At 34.3% G+C, this 17323-nt stretch overlaps 1 protein-coding gene and 1 long non-coding RNA gene across 2 annotated transcripts in view; one reads left to right on the top strand and one right to left on the bottom strand.

The window, feature by feature from the left end:
* Positions 1 to 17323, top strand: part of LOC100932587 (stimulated by retinoic acid gene 6 protein-like) — a 126223-nt gene that overhangs the window by 68536 nt on the left and 40364 nt on the right. The window contains exons 12-17 of the mRNA XM_031936809.1: positions 2861 to 2942; positions 5800 to 5848; positions 7539 to 7656; positions 8303 to 8422; positions 13050 to 13213; positions 14196 to 14342. Of these exons, the coding sequence (XP_031792669.1) occupies positions 2861 to 2942; positions 5800 to 5848; positions 7539 to 7656; positions 8303 to 8422; positions 13050 to 13213; positions 14196 to 14342 (680 nt within the window). The remainder of the gene's footprint in view (positions 1 to 2860; positions 2943 to 5799; positions 5849 to 7538; positions 7657 to 8302; positions 8423 to 13049; positions 13214 to 14195; positions 14343 to 17323) is intronic.
* Positions 8405 to 15806, bottom strand: LOC116419058. Its single transcript, XR_004229281.1, has 3 exons — positions 15440 to 15806; positions 11188 to 11336; positions 8405 to 8511 (listed from the first exon to the last, which is right to left on the bottom strand). It is a non-coding gene; the product is annotated as an uncharacterized LOC116419058 (long non-coding RNA).

The raw sequence follows: 17323 nt of genomic DNA, 5'->3' as shown, positions 1-17323 counted from the left end.
TTTGCATGACTTTACATGTATAATCAGTATCAAATTGTTTGCTTTTTCAAAGAGGGGAGAAGATAAAAGAGGGAAAGAAAAATTTAAAGTCATTTTTAAAAAATGGATGTTAAAGCTTTTTACATGTAATTGGGAAATATATAAAGAAATACAATTTATTGGAAAAAAATTAAAATATACCAAAAAGGAATAAAATCAATCAAGAAATAAAAATCATATCAATCACACAAATGTTGAATCAAATGGCCTATTGGCTAAGATTTCTCTCTTTGTTATGTAGCTGCCATTTTTTCCACCAGTTCTTGTTACTATGGGTTATCCTTTTACCCTTAACTACATCCAACCAATTTTCAATCACTCTAACTAAAGCCAGACAAACAAGATTTGGCCTCTGTGATCCTGAATTCAGCTAGCTTCCAGCATCTGGACTTACTATCTCTAGTAGTTAAAATACTGACATGGTTATATACCTGAGTAGAAAATATGGGCATCGATGCCTAATGTGTATGTCCTTGAGTAGATGAAAAACTTGCATTTTTTGGCCTTGAGACCTGCTGAAGCATTCTAAGGAGAGAGAGCATAAGCATCTTTAAACTGGCAAATATGCAGCTGGAGGTGTTTCTGAGGGTGAGGTAATTGGATAGAAGCTGGATTATTGACTCCCAGGCTAACTACCTAAAGGAATCCAGGTTAAGATTTTGAATGAGGTCAATTATTTATCATTACTTTATGCTTCACAATCTATAATGCTTTCCCAATTTACTCAATGCAGATTACTTACTTCTACCAGTATTAAAAGGAGCTGTTCCAGATTTTTCAACAAAGTTTTGCCTAAGTGTGCCTTATTATTAGTTACTTCTGTAAACTCATTTTGATGGTTTACCTTTTCAGATTACAGCTTGAACTTAACCTTTCAAAATTTTATCTCTAGTATATTATCTAGTATATTTCCCTCATCTAGGACCATTAATTGCTCCCTAATTAGTGGTCCATATTCATATCTACTCCTTTACCTATTTGAAGATAATAACTGAGTAGCAGTGATACCAATAGATTACAATTTCAATATGAGACAGAATGACGTAGTAAAAAAAAAATAGTAACAATCTCAAACTACATTCATAGGTGCATATGATTTAGAATGAGAAAGATTATAATCCATTAGACTCTGCTCTGTCAGATTATTTCTAGAGCATTATGTTCAGTTCTTGGTGCCACATTTTAGGAAGATTTAGAAACTTACAAGCTAGAACTCATCCAGAAGACTATAATCACAATGATGAAGCAAATTGAAATCTTATAAGGATCAGTTTAAGAATTTGGATGTTTATTTGTGAGAAAAAAAGACACAAAGAATAGAGTATGAAACCTGCCTTCAAGTATTTGAAAGGATTTCATGTGAAAGAGTTCTGAATTTTCTATTTCTCTTCAAAGGGAAACGCTAGACTGAATTGCAAAGAGATAGGTTTATGGTGGGATGTGAAGAAAAAAATGTCTAGCAATTAAAACTCTACAAAAATGGAAGATAGTAAATTTATATTCAGTAGTAGAATTACTTGAATATATTTGGTATGACTCACTCGATATATTTTGCAGGGATCCATCATTTATAAGCAGAAACAATTTTTTCTAGTTTAGATATCCCATTGGATTTAGATCCAATGACATGTCATGTAATTAGCAGCAAAACAGACATTATTATTATAACTGCCTAGGGCTACCATTTTCCCCTCATTATTATATTTAAAAAAAACTTTTTCCAGCCAGCATATCCTGGGATATTAAATGCCACTGTATACACTGGGTTTTATTTTTGTTTCAGTTTTCAGAAATGACTGTAATATTACAAAATACACATATCCATTTTTAAGCATTTGATTAGATAGAACAAAAGAATGCCCCTTCTTTTCTTATAAAGCTTTTTATTTTCAAAATATACGCGTGGATAATTTGACAACATTGACCTTTGCATATCCTTGTGTTTCAGATTTTTTTTTCCTTCCTCCCACCCCTTCCCCTAGATAGCAATTCAATATACATTAAACATATTAAAACATATTAAACAAAAAAAAATGTTAAATTCAATATGTATAAATTTTCTCCTTAAAGTATGAAGTGAAGTCCTTTGGGGAGAATCATGCTGAAGACTACATAACTAACTATTCTAAATTCCAAGGCAGAGCGCACACCAAAAACTGGGGCGTTAAAACATGTCACAAGGTCAGCAATAACAAAATATTCTATTCTCAGGTGTATTTGTTCCAGAGGTTAAAAGATGCTGACAGATGGGTATCACAAGACCAGGATATTAATAAAGTTAAACCATCTCCTTTAAGCTTCACAATAATCTTTTTGAGACAGAACTGACAATATTGATTAGGCAGTTAAATGGCATAGTAAATAGAGTGCCAGACTTAGAATTGGGAAGACCTGAGTTCAAGCTGTACCTCTGAGATTTATTGACCAACTTGACAAGGCATTCAACTGCTTGATGCCTCAATTTCTTCATTAGTAAAATAGAAATAACAATAGCACCTAGCTATTGTTTTAAGGATCTAATGAAATTACATTTGTAAAATGCTTTGCAAGCCTTAAAATGTTGTTTAAATTGTTATTATTGTTATTGTTATTATTATTGGAAGTTGGGGGAATCAGGGAAGTTAAATGATTTTCCCAACCCTCACAATTAGATAGTGGCAGAATCTAATACTCTCTCTATTATACTATATTATCTCTAAAAACACCAATTAATGTAACCATTTGTTGTTCATTCCTTACCTCTACATGCTTTTTTTTTTCTTCTCAAAGTAGACTACATTTCTAATTGTATTTCATAATAATATTTTTTACTTTCATCTAGAAAACATATAAAAAGGCTGTGGTTAGGTGAGAAAAACTTTATCCCTTTGAAGTTTCATAATCCGTCTTCTTCCAATAGTGTGGTAAGTGCCTAGTGATTGCTTGTCTCCATTCTTTATTTAAATAAACTATTTAATCCAAATCTAATCAGTATCCAGGTTTAAAAGAGCCAAAGCATAAGGGCCCAGTCAACCTAATATTTCCTAGCTACCTTACAAATCTTTAGATTTGTAAACGTAGTTATCAACCAGAATGATACTGAAACCCTTGAAAGTTTGATACTAGTCAATAAATATTTATTAAGCACCTTCTATATGCCAGACACTATTCTAAGTACAGAGGATACAAAACGAATTTTAAAAATGGTTCCTGACCTCAAAGAGCTTACAATCAACCAGAGGAATACAAGGTGCAAAAGGAAGCATAAAGTGAGGGGGGGAAGAAATAAGTACCAGATATAGAAAGAACCTAACCATAAAAAAACCTAAGTCCATTGTTGCTAAAGAACTTGGCTCCACAGTAAGACAACAGATGGTTAAGTCTAGAGATTTAAATATTGAAAAATTAAGTGTAAGGTTTAGAGTCAACCTCTAAAGCTAAATCTCTAAGTATGAGATTTAAAGCTATAGCTTTGTCTTCCTCACAACAAATGTAAGAGAAAAGACAAATATTTACATTCTCATTCCACAGATGAGGTCACTGAACTGCATAAAGTTAAATTATTTTCCCAAGTCAAATGAGCAGAAAGTGGAAGAGCTAGTATTTTGCATCCAAGTCTGCTGTTAGTCTTTTGTTCTTGAAGAGGACTATGACATTGTGACTTACAAGTGAATTGAATTTAAATCAAGGTGGGCTTTGTAAAAATGCCACCCTCAATCCCTCCTCTGGAGGATCTGGATCCAGTGCAAAGGTATAGACCAGAATGATGGGAAATGGTTCTAGATGCAGGGGGAGACATTGGTCTCAAATTAAGCTTTTTTCCTCCAATACATTATATGATCTCTACAGATCATGAGATTGAAGGAGCTCAAATATGGGGTAGATAGTGAGAAAAGGAGAGGGTCAAGTTTAGTCTTGAATAATACTCACAAGGAAGAGAGTCCAGGAAAGACAGACAAAGGTAGAAAGCAAAAGATAATAAATGTAATGTCATGGAGGCAATTGAAGTTTGCAAAAATGAGAGAATCATGTACATTGTTTCCAAGTACAGAAGAATGAATATTGAGAAAAGTCCATTGGATTTTATCATTGGAGATAGTCAACATAGCATTTTCATTAGTGTGATGAAAATTAAACCAATTTATAGTACTTGTCCCCGTTTTGAGAGAGGAGGGAGAGTTTTAGGGAATAGGTTATGACATCACTGTTCAGAATCAAATTGGTGAGCATTTAGATCCTTGAAAATCAGTCTTAAAGGGAAGGGAGACCCCTAATATTGCTCTTCTCTGAGCACTAAAGAGAGAATTTTTTTTTATTTTCTTGGATTCATTAATTCATTCAACAAATATGGTTACTTAATGAAACTAAAGCCTGTTAAAAGACCTTAGTTTGAAAAGGTCACTGTCTCGAGTGGGATCCAGGGCTATCTCCAGTCATCTTGATGTATGTTTGGCTACTGAATTTAGATGGCTCTGGAGGAGAAAGTGAAGCAGGTGACTTTGCACAGTCTTCCCTCACTTAAATCCAATATATGTGTTTGTCAGGGCTTCACCTCCCTGATGTCACAGTGCTTTTTGAGAACAAAGGACAAGCAACAACCAAGTGCCTACTATATATTAAACAATTTTAGAAATTAACTTTACCTTTAAAAAGCTTATATAGATCAGATAAAAGTATGCCAATAACTGATACAAGACAGAAAATGGTAAGTGCCCTAAGATAGATACCAAATACTGTGGGGAGTTGCCTTCAGAGGAAATTTCATCTACTTGAGAAAATGGGGACAACTAAAAACCAGAGAAGGGGTAAGCTTTTGGGAAAGATAGGAGAAAAATCATTTCAGCTAAAGAAAGAAATAATGAAGATCAAAAGAACTTAAACACAAATATATAAGATAAACTTTATATGAACAATTCACATTAACTCATTCATTTTTTCAATTGAGAAAGGTTTAAAGAGGACTATTCAATTTATTTTTAGAAATAATGATGATGTATATTCCATGTGAATAGAGATAGATTTCCTTTTAATGTTTCATTCAATTTAATGAGTAGTTTATTTAGTATTAACTATATGTTCAGAACGATGGCACTTTGCACATTTAGTAAATCTCTATCAATAATAAGATGAACTCTTTAAAATTAAAGAAAAATAAATCAATGAGGTAATCTTAATGAAAATTTTCAGGTAATGAAAATAACATCAAGACCACAATATTTCTACTTAAGTGATCTGTAAAGATATTCAAAGGGAGATTTTCTTGCCAGAATTATCCAATTACTTGGATTTACATCTTTATTCTAATATCTTATTTTTATGAAATGCTTGAAATACATTCTCCTTGACTCTCCTAATGACCTTGTGAAGTAAATCATCTCCATTTTATAAATAGAAAAATTGAGACTAAGTGATTTGCCAAACAATGGAGTTTGACATAACCAGCAGTTGAAAAATTATAATCTGATTTCAAAAAGGCACATTAATCCCTGGCTCTTTTTTTTAAAATTTCTTTATTCATTCTCAGATTTGTCAGAGGTACAACACAATTTTGAAGATAAGCATAGTCTCTTATGGATTCATTCCTATGGATTCATAGGAAACTTAAAAACAATTTTTTCTTCATGTACAATATGTTAGAAAAAGAAGTACTATTTATATACATTACAGAAACTTTTGTTATCTAGATTGTGATTACTTGCAATATTGTCACCATAGTAAACTGACATAGCTTTGTTTTGTTTGTTTTCTTTTCTTTTTTGTTTTTTTGTTTGTTTGTTTCAGGTGGCCATAGCAAGATATTCAGGTTGGCAAATAGCATATATTTTGTGGGGTAAGTTGTCTATCCTTACACATAAATAAAAATTGCTTTGTTTCTAATTGAAAACAAGGTTAATGTGATTAATAATTAGTCTTCCATTACTCAATTCTATTTATTCAGCTCTATCCCCAACTCCCTTATCAATAACATGCCTTCAAAATTCTCTAACTTCCTGCTTCCCTAAATCTTGTTATTCAAAATTCTCATTGCAGGCACCAACCCATTTTCCTACCTTGTATTTCTATCTCAGTCCTATCCCTTTCCAGGACCTATCCATCCCTCTCCCTTTTCTACTACTTTCTACTACTGACCTTTTCTCTCATGCTTTTTGGAATTCCTATTCTGTTGTAAATAAATACTTCTATGTCATATATCTATTCTTCTGATATTCTTAATTATTAACTAAATTAACTAAAAACTGTCTTTTCCTCTGAGGACATACATTCCTTAAAACTTCTGATATTAATTTTCCAGTTCCTGTGACTTATTGCCACTTCTAGATATCATTTGCCATCATCTCTCAGCTTCTCCCTTTTAACATTCATATCATCATTATACCACTCTGTCCCTACATCAGTCATGGACATCTAAAGTCCAAGATACTCTACCCACTTCCTTTTATCCTGATTCATATCTTCCTTGCAATACTATCTGCTGCTGTTATCCTTAGAGATTTTTAAAAAATGCTATTGCCATTCTAGCTTCACAGTTCTTCAACCTTCTCAATTCTTATGATCTTTATCTTCAGTATGCTTTACTTACCCACTGGATCATCAACCTTTGAACATTACTTTCTTAGGATTACTCTACTATGAAGATTTTGAATTCTGCAATTCAGTTCTGCATTTTTCCTTCTACCTCTTCCACTGCCTTACTGCCCATGGAAACTGCTCTTTGCTTTCATTATGACTTCTGGTCCTTTGAATCCTTTCTTAGCCTTGACATCATGATCAAATATCACTTTAACTATTTACCTTCTATCACTCTCTTACTATTATTCTTACTCTATTAATACTAAACCTTCTGTATAACCTATACCATTCACTTTCTTTCCTCCTGTTTCCAGGTTACTGTCCTAGAGCATTACTTTTCCCTATTCATTAAACTATATAAATTAAGCCTATTACAAATACATGCTAATCCATCTCAGCCTTCCCTGATACATCAAAATCACATTATTTAACTATAATTAGCTAACGAATGATCAAAATTTTCTTCATTCTCCTGAATCTTTTTGTGACCTTCATACTCTCAAGTGATGAAACCAAATCTTGAGAAGATTGAGGTCTTCTGATGTGAACTTCTTCAGTTTCCCTCAAAACTTGTGTGATTTTACTCATCTTCTCTTTTTCCATTCTCTCAGTAGAAAAGATTATTTTTATTCTTTGAAAAGGCTAACTCTTTCAATTGTGTCCTTGCTTCCATTTCTTTTTTTATAATTTTTTATTATAGCTTTTTATTTACAAAATATATGCATGGGTAATTTTTCAGCATTGATAGTTATAAAACCCTTGCTTCCATTTCTTATCTTGTTTTTACATTCATTAGACAATAAGCTTCTTGAAGACAGGGACTATCCATTATCTTAGAATGGTACCATAGTAGGCACTTAATAAATGTTTTCTTGGCTGATTTTGTTAAGCATGGTGTCTTACATTTAATAAATGCTTGTTGATTTATTGTTTTTCACCTTGGCCTTCAGGTTACCTCATCATTCATGTGGTCCAATGTCTGTTTGGTGTGATGATCATGTATGGTTTGGTTTTACCAGTAATTCATAACCAAGGACTAGAAATGCTGAAAGGTTTGGGAATTGGAATGTAAGTTACATAGTTTTCTTCTTAACACATTAACATGAGTGATTTCATTTTTACATTTTTTTCTTTTGAAGTACTTCCCTAGTTTTATAACTTCAACCTCAGTATGTTGAACAATGTTCTTGGTTCTAATTCAATGATTAAAGAATGAGACAGGATCAGGCAGTTCTCAAAGTCATTTTCCTAATCTTTATTTCTCAAGATTTAGATAATTGGCAGTTTATAATTTTCCTTCACTGATTTTAGTGAGTGAGGTATTTAGGATTTGCTGTAAACAATCACAGAACAATTTTATCCCTAAAACAACAACATCATCATCCTTAATATTAATATAGTATCTATGTGCCAGGCACTATGCTAATTGCTTGAAATATTATTTTATTTGATACTCATAATAACCCGGGGAGGTAGATGCTATCACTATCTCTATTTTATATTTGAGGAAACTGAGAGACTGACTTCCACAGGTTCATGCAGCTAGTGTCAGATCAAATTTGAACTCAAGTCTTCTCAGTTTCAGGCCCAGGAGCTCAATCTCCTATTCCACTTAGATGTTCTATGATCTAATTAGGCCTAAGAATTAGGCACAACTGATAATCTGACCCATTAAAGAGCAGACTATTTTCTAATCTTCTTTTCTATTTTTCAGTCTCACCATTTCTATTGTTGTGGGACTCATGGTTTTACAACTAAAGATAGCTGCAAGATTTTTCCTCCAGCCAAAGATTAAACCTGGAGATAAGCAAAAACCATTAGCTCTAAATAATAGGTAAGTAAAAAAAATTGACTCACATTTTGAGTTTAGGATTTAAGTTGTCTTTACTTTTTTCAGGAATATATATTTTTTTCATAGGACAGCTGAAATATAAGAGAACAAATAAAAGTAAGCTATTCAGAAACATGGCATAAAACATTAGTATTCAACAATGGAATTTTACAAATGTTTATTACATACCTGCCACATGAAAGGTAACAATAATAATTAAGGATAAAAAGGAAAAGGATAGAGCCCATATACTGTTGAGGAACCTGCAATGCCATATAGGAGATAAGATTTATTTGCATAAAGAATTGTACAAGGAATACCATGATAAGGGCAAAGAAAGATCTAGACAAGACAGTCTTAAGAAAATATGAAGTAGAGTTATTTTCGGTTAGGGGAAATGCTTCATGGAAATAGTGGTGCTTGAAGACAAATTTGAAGAATCAGGAAGAAATGGGGGGATACATTCCAAGCATGAAGCATGGCCCCTATAAATTCCCTGGAATCAGGAAATAATTAGTTGTCCAACTTGGCTGAAATAAAAAGGGCATGAGCCTACTATGAACCAAGTATTGTACTAAGAACTAGGGATACAAATATAAAAGATGAAATAAACTCACAATGAGTTTCCAATAAAGAGAAGACAGGAGTTGGGTTTTTTTTTTTAATCTCAACAAAAATTCACTAAGCATCTGTTGTGTGTACTGTGCTAAGATCTAGGGATACAAAGAAAGGCAAAGGTAGTCCTTGATTTCAAAAAGTTTATAGATTAATGGGGAAGACAAAATGAAAACAACTATGTACAAACAAGATATATACAGGATAAATTGGAAATAATCTGAAGAGGGAAGGTAATAACATTGGGTATCTTTGAGTGAAAAAATGGACATATGGTTCAGAGGGTCACAGAGAGCTGGATATGACTGAATGACATAATAATTAAGTAATAATAATAATTAAGTGGGATCAGGAAAGGTTTTGCATAGAATATGAGAATTTACCTGGGATCTGAAGGAATCCAGGGATGACAGGAAACAGTGATGTAGAGAGTATTCTGGACATGAGAACATTTAGCAAATATACCTAGCGTCTCCTGGTAATGGAGCATCTTGTGGGCAAAGAAGCCAGTAGCATTGAATCACAAAATATAGAGAGGAGGAGGAAGTAAAGAAAGTGCCAGTTTATAAAGGGCTTTGAATGCCAAAAAAGTTTTACATTTGATGATAATTGTGACAAGGAGTCATGAGAATTTATGGAATAGTGATAGGACATGGTCAGATCTGCACTTCAGGAAGATTAGGTAGAAAGCTAAGTGGGCCATAGAATAGAATGAGAAGAGACTTAAGGCAGAGAGACTAAACTCGTATATTATTGCAACGGTCCAGATGTGAGATGATGAGGTCCTCCACCTCAAAGGATAAAAGGAAGCAATTGCCAAAAGATATTATGAAGGTAAAATTGACAGGCCATGACAACAGATTGTATATAGGGGGTAGAATAAGGATTCAAGAATGAGATAAGGGTGGGCTGTGCCCTTGACAGTAATAGAAAAATCTGGATGGTGAGAGAATTGAGGGTGGGGTATATGGAAGATAATAAATTCAAATTTAGACATGCTGAATTAAAGATTTCTAGGAGACATCCAGTTTAAGATTTCCCATAGGCTATTGGATATGTAAATCTGGAGGTTAGGAGAGAGATTAGGACTGGATAAGTAGAACTGAGAATCATAATTATAGAAATGATCACTGAAACCATGGTGGCTGATGAGATTACCAAGTAAAATAGTATAAAGGGAAAAGAGGGCCCAGGACAGAGCACTGGGGGACATACAAGTTTAGCGGGAATGACCTAGAAAAAGACCCAGCAAAGAAAACAAAAAGAGCAGACAGGCATGAATATAAAATAGTGTTTTGAAGTCTAGAGAGAAAAGGGTAGCATAATGAGAAGAGGGTTATTGAAAGAGAGAAAGGCTACAGAGAAGTCAAGAAGAATGAGTATTAAAGAAAGGTCAATAGACTGGTCCAATATCCTCCTAACTGACCTTTATGCTTCCATTCTCTTTTCCTATCCAATCCATCCTCCACACAGTACTAAAATAATTTGAGAATCACAGACTTAGAGATAGAAGGATCCTTAAAGTCTATTTAATACAGAGGAGACTGAAGCTTAGAAAGGTTAAGTGAGCATTTTTAATTGGATGTCCCTGGCATTTAAAAGTCATGATGTCTAAAACTGAACTTATAACTTTTCTTCTAAGCCCTACTACCATCTTTTCAATCATCCAGGTCTACATCATTGCTGTTACCCTTGACTCCTCACTCTCACTCCATATAACCAGCCACTTGTCAAATCTTGTCATCTCTATCTCCGTGACTTCTTTCATATATGTCCCCTTCTCTCCACTCACACAGCCACCATCCCAGTTCAAGACTTCATTATGTCTCACCTAGACTATCCCATTGCTTTTTAATTGGTCTCCTTGCCTCATGCTTCTCCATTAACGTCCATTCTCCATTAGGCTTCCAAAATAATTTTCTGAAAACCCCAGTCTGATCAGATCATCACCCTTATCCCATAAACTCTGAGATCAAATACAAATATCTCTGGCAATTTGAGGGCTTTTCACAAGCTGGTCCCTTAGTTTAGAGAAATTATTCCCTTCAAAGCACTCTTAATCTTCTAATACGGGTCTACTTCCTCCACACAGTCTCTTAGACAATATTCCATATCCTTTCTGAGTCTTTTCATTGCCTGCCCCAGTGCCTCACCTTAACTTGTAACATCGAACTTCCTTTAAGACTCAGTTCAAATTCCACTTTCAATAGAGGGCTCATGCTGTTCCCCCAAGGTCTCCTCCTGCATCAGGGGCCATCTCCAGTCATCTTGATCTATATCTGGCCACTGGACCCAGATGACTCTGGAGAAGAAAATGAGACAGGTGATTTTGCACAGCCCTCTCTCACTTAAACACAATTCACTTGATGTTATGACATCATATCATGGTCCTTCTCTAGAACGGAGGACAAATAACAAGTTCTTCAATCAATTAATAAACTTGTTTTAATAGTAATTATTAGATGGCAGGTACTGTCCTAGGAATACAAATACAAAGAATAAAACTATTCCTATTGAGCTATTGAGAAGAAATTTACATTCTCATTTAAAGATTATTTTGTATTTATAAAATATAGCATGTATGTATTTGTGTACATGTCTTTTCTGTTAAAATATTAGCTAATTATGGGAAGAGTTTGTTTTTGGGTTTTTGTTTTGTTTTGTTTTTTGGGTTGTTTTTTTTTTTTTTTTTTTTTTTTGCTCTTTTTTTGTATCTCCAGTGCTTAATATAGAGCCTAGAACATAATCATCACTTGATCAGTTTGTAGATTAATGTTGATGGCTAAGATAATGCTAACAGTAAATGAAGCCAGATTTGAACCCAAATCTCCTGACACCAAAACCAATGACCTTTCCAATGTGTGCATTACCTTCCTCCTCCTTTTCCTCCTCCTCTTCTCCTTCTGCTTCTCTTTCTCTTCCTCCTCCTTTTTTAACTCTTTCTTCATCTTTTTCTTCATTTATATAATGCTTTATGGTTTACAAAACACTTTATTCATATAATCTCATTTTATCCTCAAAACATTTTTGGGAAATTGGTGCTTTTATTACTCCCATTTTACAGAAAATGAAGCAGAAGCAGACAGTGGTTAATTGACTTACTCTACAGCTATTAAATAACTGAGGGGAATTTTAAATCCATGTCCAGTGCTTTGTCCAACATACCATTCCCCTGCTCAAAAATCCCCCTATACCTTTTATGTATAGAATAAAATGCAAATTTCTCAGCCTGGAAATTAAAACCCTTCACAATCTGGCTTTATCTAACCTTTTTGGTTTTATTTCACATTATTCTCTTTCATACTTCTTGGTATGTTAGTTGTTTGGTCATATACAACTCTCTGTGACTGCATTTGTGGTTTTCTTAGGAAAAATACTGGAGTGATTTGCCATTTCCTCCACTGGCTCATTTTACAGATGAGGAAATTGAGGCAAACAGCATTAAATGATTTGTCCAGGTTACATAGTGTCTGAAGAAGATTTGAACTCAGGAAGATGAATCTTCCTGACTTTAGGCTCAGTGCTCTATCCACTATATCAGTTAGTATGTTGATATGATCTGACAAATTGGCCTTCCCCAAACACAGCATTCCATTTCCCATTGTTGTACCCTTTGAGGGGCTGTCCTCCATCAGCAGAATGCTATCACTCCGTACCCATCTGCCTCTTAGAATCCTTATTTTTCAAGACTCAATTTAGATGTCATTGCCTATTACATGTCATATGTTATCTTTTCCAGTTGTTAATGCCCTCTTCAGATGCCTTTATATTTATTTTTCTGTGTACATTTTATATCTTATTCCACCCCCAAGTAAAATGTAAGCTTCTTTAGAACAGGGACTATTTTTTGTTTTCATCATTATATCCCCATTAAATACTTAGGACAGAGTTTAATTTATGTTGGTTGAATTGAATTAACTGAGGTTTCTTGTATACTTAACTCCCAAATGAAAGTGAAATGTTAAATAATTATGAAAAAAACAGAGGATTCACTTTTGAACTCTCCTATTTTCAGGAAAGCATTTCACAACTTCAATTATTTTCTGTTTTTCTACAATGTGCTTCTGGGCCTGGGAGCTTGTTTGTTCAGACTATTTGTCAGTTGTATCCTGGGAACCTGGTTAATAGCACGCATAGACAGGACTATCATGCAGAATGGTTATGAAGCTGCAGATATGGGTAAGTATCCTTTGCCTCCATGGTTGCAATAATTCAGTAACATAAATATTATGCCAGTGATCAATTAAAAAGGATATAATTATTCTGATTAAGAGCAAGACAATCCCAAAGGACTCATGATGAATAATGCTACCCACCTCCAAAGAGAATTGATGAACTCTGAATGGAGATTGAAGCCATTTTTTTTCTTTTTTTAAAATTTTCTTGTGAGTTCATATCTTCTTTTGCAACATGGATAATATGGAAATATTAGTTCACATATATAATTGATATATTGTTTGCCTTCTCAAAGTGTGAGGTAGAGGAAAGGAATTTGGAACTCAATTTTTAAAAATGAATATTAGATATTTTGAGACTGTAATTGGAATTTAATGAAATAGACAAATACCTTCTTAAAACATATAAATATAAATTTTAAAATGCAAATTTAAATTTTTTTAACATTTAGGTAACAAAAGTATATTGCTACATAATTTATTCATGCGAACATTTTGTTAACTAGTTACAAGGTTATACTCATTGTTAGTAAAAAGTAGATTGTCCGTGAATGGTTTTAATAACAAAACCATATCAGAAAGCACTTAGAAATCTTTCAGCCAGAAGCTAGTCAAAGCAAAGACTTGAGATCCATCTGGAGGCAAAAAAAGAGAACTGCAGGTACATGGAAGTTAGAGTTTGTCATTTCTTTCTCCAGTTCATTTTATAGATGAGGAAACTAAGGCAAGCAGGGTTAAGTGACCAGCCCAGAGTCACACAGATAGTAAGTATCTGAGACTGGATTTGAGCTTTGAGATTGAGTCTTCCTGAGGTCAGGCTAGGTATCTCTCAGCCTGCCCCTGGCATGTCGTTATGTCCTGACAAACTGACCTCCCATTGTTGTACAGAAAAGGAACTTAATGTAGTGGTTAAGCAAAGATACATTTCTGGGGTCTAAGTTTTTTTGTTTGTTTGTTTGTTTGTTTTTGGATCCTTTTGACTCTAGGATTCCAAGCCTGGATTGGCATGCTGTTTGTAGACCATTATCATACCAACCCTGTACTCGTTGGTTTCTGCCATATTTTGTTGATGAGCAATAATGAAAGGAAACTACAGAAGTCTATCCCCTACTGGCACTTAAATCCCTCATCTGGTAAATAATTTTTATTCTTTAATATCTACTGTGGTAACTAGGAAATGAAATTCCCAACAATTGGCCCATTATGGCTTAACACAGTTGTTTCTGAGAACAAATAGGTTTTTCTTTGCAAATGAAAAAGACTTTATTTATTTATTTTTTGTTGTAGGTCCTAGAGTTTCAATAAAGTCCAGAACAAGATGGTTCTTGCTGTATACACTTTTAAAAAATCCCCTGCTCACCTTGCTCAGAAAACCTAAACCAACCTTAGGTATCAGAGTGGCTACACGGACAAATTCTGTTGACGTGCTATGAAACGGAAACCAGCGCTGGAGTTGTAGGACAGAGTACAATACATCAGCTTTCCAGGGTTTCCAAAAGAAAGAGCTCAGAATGATGGAATGCTCCCAGACCACATGTAATTAGGTTATCTCTGGTGAAAGTAAATATTACAATTGGCTATAATCTTTCATGCTGCTTATATTTGCCCAGATGGTTAAAAAATTCAGGACTCTTTCATCACATTAAAAATCTAAAGAGATTTTGAACAGTCAAATCCTGTTTAAAAATTACTTTGATTATGTGGGGCATGATGTAGCTTTGAGAACTCAAACAATATCAATTTTTTTTTAAATGATGAGTATTAACAATGAAATTGGTTCCTAAATCAGTAGTCTCTTTTAATTGCAATGAATTCTTCTCTGAGAAGTGCAATCATGCCTCAAAGTAGCCCATGGATTCTATTGCTCCATTTGTAATGCACTTAGCACAGTGCCTGATGAGGAAAGAAGGAAGGAAAATGAGGAGGAGGAAGGAAAATGAGGAGGAGGGAAAGGGAGAAAAAGAAGGAGAGGAAGACGTAGAGGAAAAAGAAAAGAAAAGGAAGGGGAAGAGGAAAAGAAAGAAAGAGGGGGGACAGGTAGGTGGTACAGTGGATAGAGTACCAGCCCTGAAGTCAGGTGTACCTGAGATCACATCTGGTCTCAGACACTTAACACTTCCTAGCTATATAACCTTGGGCAAGCCACTTAACCCCAACTGCCTCAGGAGAGAGAGAGAGAGACAGAGAGACAGAGAGACAGAGACAGACAGACAAGAAATCCAGGTGAGACCTCTTTAAGTGTTTCTGGAGCTGTGATGTTTGCAAATGTTTTTCCTTCTGTCTCTGTCCCCATCCATCCAAGTTCTGTGGGTCCCTGGAAGAAATAATGTGCATCAGACTGGAAATTCCCCGAGGAGTTTTCTATCTTTGAAGAATACTGAAACAAGACAATGATCAATTCTGATGGACATGGCTCTCTTCAACAATGAGATGATTCAAACCAGTTCCAGTTGTTCAATGGTGAAGAGAGCCATCCACACCCAGAGAGAGGACCTTGGGAGCTGAGTGAAGAACACAACTTAGCATTCTCACTCTTTTTGTTGTTATTTGCTTGCATTTTTTCTTAGTTTTTTTTCTTCTTGATCCGATTTTTCTTGTTCAGCAATTTAACTGTATAAATATGAATGCATTATGAATGAATGGATTTAGCATGTATTTTAACATATTTAACATATATTAGACTACCTGCCATCTAGAGGATGGGGTGGGGGGGTAGGAGGGGAAAATTTGGAACAGAAGGTTTTGCAAGAGTCAGTGTTGAAAAATTACCCATGCATGTGTTCTATAAATAAAAAGCTTAATAATAATAATAATAAAAGAATACTGAGAAGTAGTAGGAAAAAGGAAACATTTGCTTTTAGAAAGTGTCTGTAACTAGAAAGGAATAAATTTTAACTGAACCCTAAATAAGAAAGCTATTTTCTTATCATGAGAGATATCTCTTGCCCTTGATTTTCACTTATTAATTTTATAAATTAAAGGGGGGAAAATTAACCTGCTTATATATTTCATAGGGTTTGGAACTTACTACAACAGTTGGATGTATGCCAACTTGCAGAAAGTCCAAACTCTTCAACGGACAGAAATGACACACAAAAGTGTTTGTTACAGTTCTCACAAATGTGGTAGACATCGTATAAAAAATTGATAACTAGTGACATTGTTCTTCAAAAGATGAATATAATGCAGAACTTTGGTTTTCTTTTTTTCTCTGATCATAAATGCTCAAAAAATAAAGAAAAAAGGGAGGAAGGGAAGAGAAGATGGAAGGGAAAGGAGGAAGGGAGGAAGAGAGGAAAGAAGGAAAAGAAAAAAAGAAAGAAAGAAGGAAAGGATGAAGGGAGAAACTCCCTGAGGTCTTAAGCACAGAAAATACTAAGAGATGTGGGTAATGTTATGAGGTCAATGACAATTGGCAACATCTTTTGAACTTTTCTCTATATTCTATTGTTTCCCTTTATTTAATGCAATTCTGGTTAAAAAAAAAAAACTAAACTAAAAAAAAAACTTGATGAACTAGAATATTTACATCAGGATTCAGGGGTCTCAAAATCTAGCTGAATAGAAAAACCTAGTAGAAACATTAGGTCTACATAGTAATAGTAGGATCAATTCTATGTTTAAACAGGTCAGTGAAGAACATAAGACTCAAAGGTAACTACAGGTAAACTATGGGTAAAACAAGGAGACAAGGCCTGAGATTACAGAGAATTAGCAAGGGCAGCACAATTATTATTTTAAACTATTTGTCCTCTTTCCTTTTTTTATATTCCTTTCTGGGTGGTAAATAGGCAAATATTTGGAGAGCTATGACTTGGAAGTGACTAGGATTGTTCTGTTTGGTGCTGGCTAGACCTAAGAGCAATAGGTAGCCATTCAAGCAAGGGATATTTACAGAAAACAATGTATGAAAATACAAAATTTTGCACAAAGCTTTATTCTGATGGAAAATCATGATAGAAAAGTGAAACTAGGTTCTTCAAGGCTAGGTCAGTGGAACAAAAGTTTCAGCAGGTTCTACTATACTAGAAGGGCTTCAGATGCCTCCTGAGAACAAAATTAGCTTAAAAGGGACATACTCATTACCAGACAGCTGGTTGTTTAGTGATGAATC

Source organism: Sarcophilus harrisii, chromosome 1, assembly GCF_902635505.1.
Source record: "Sarcophilus harrisii chromosome 1, mSarHar1.11, whole genome shotgun sequence".
In the NCBI taxonomy this organism is placed as follows: domain Eukaryota; kingdom Metazoa; phylum Chordata; class Mammalia; order Dasyuromorphia; family Dasyuridae; genus Sarcophilus; species Sarcophilus harrisii.
This window is presented reverse-complemented; position numbering and strand designations above follow the sequence as displayed.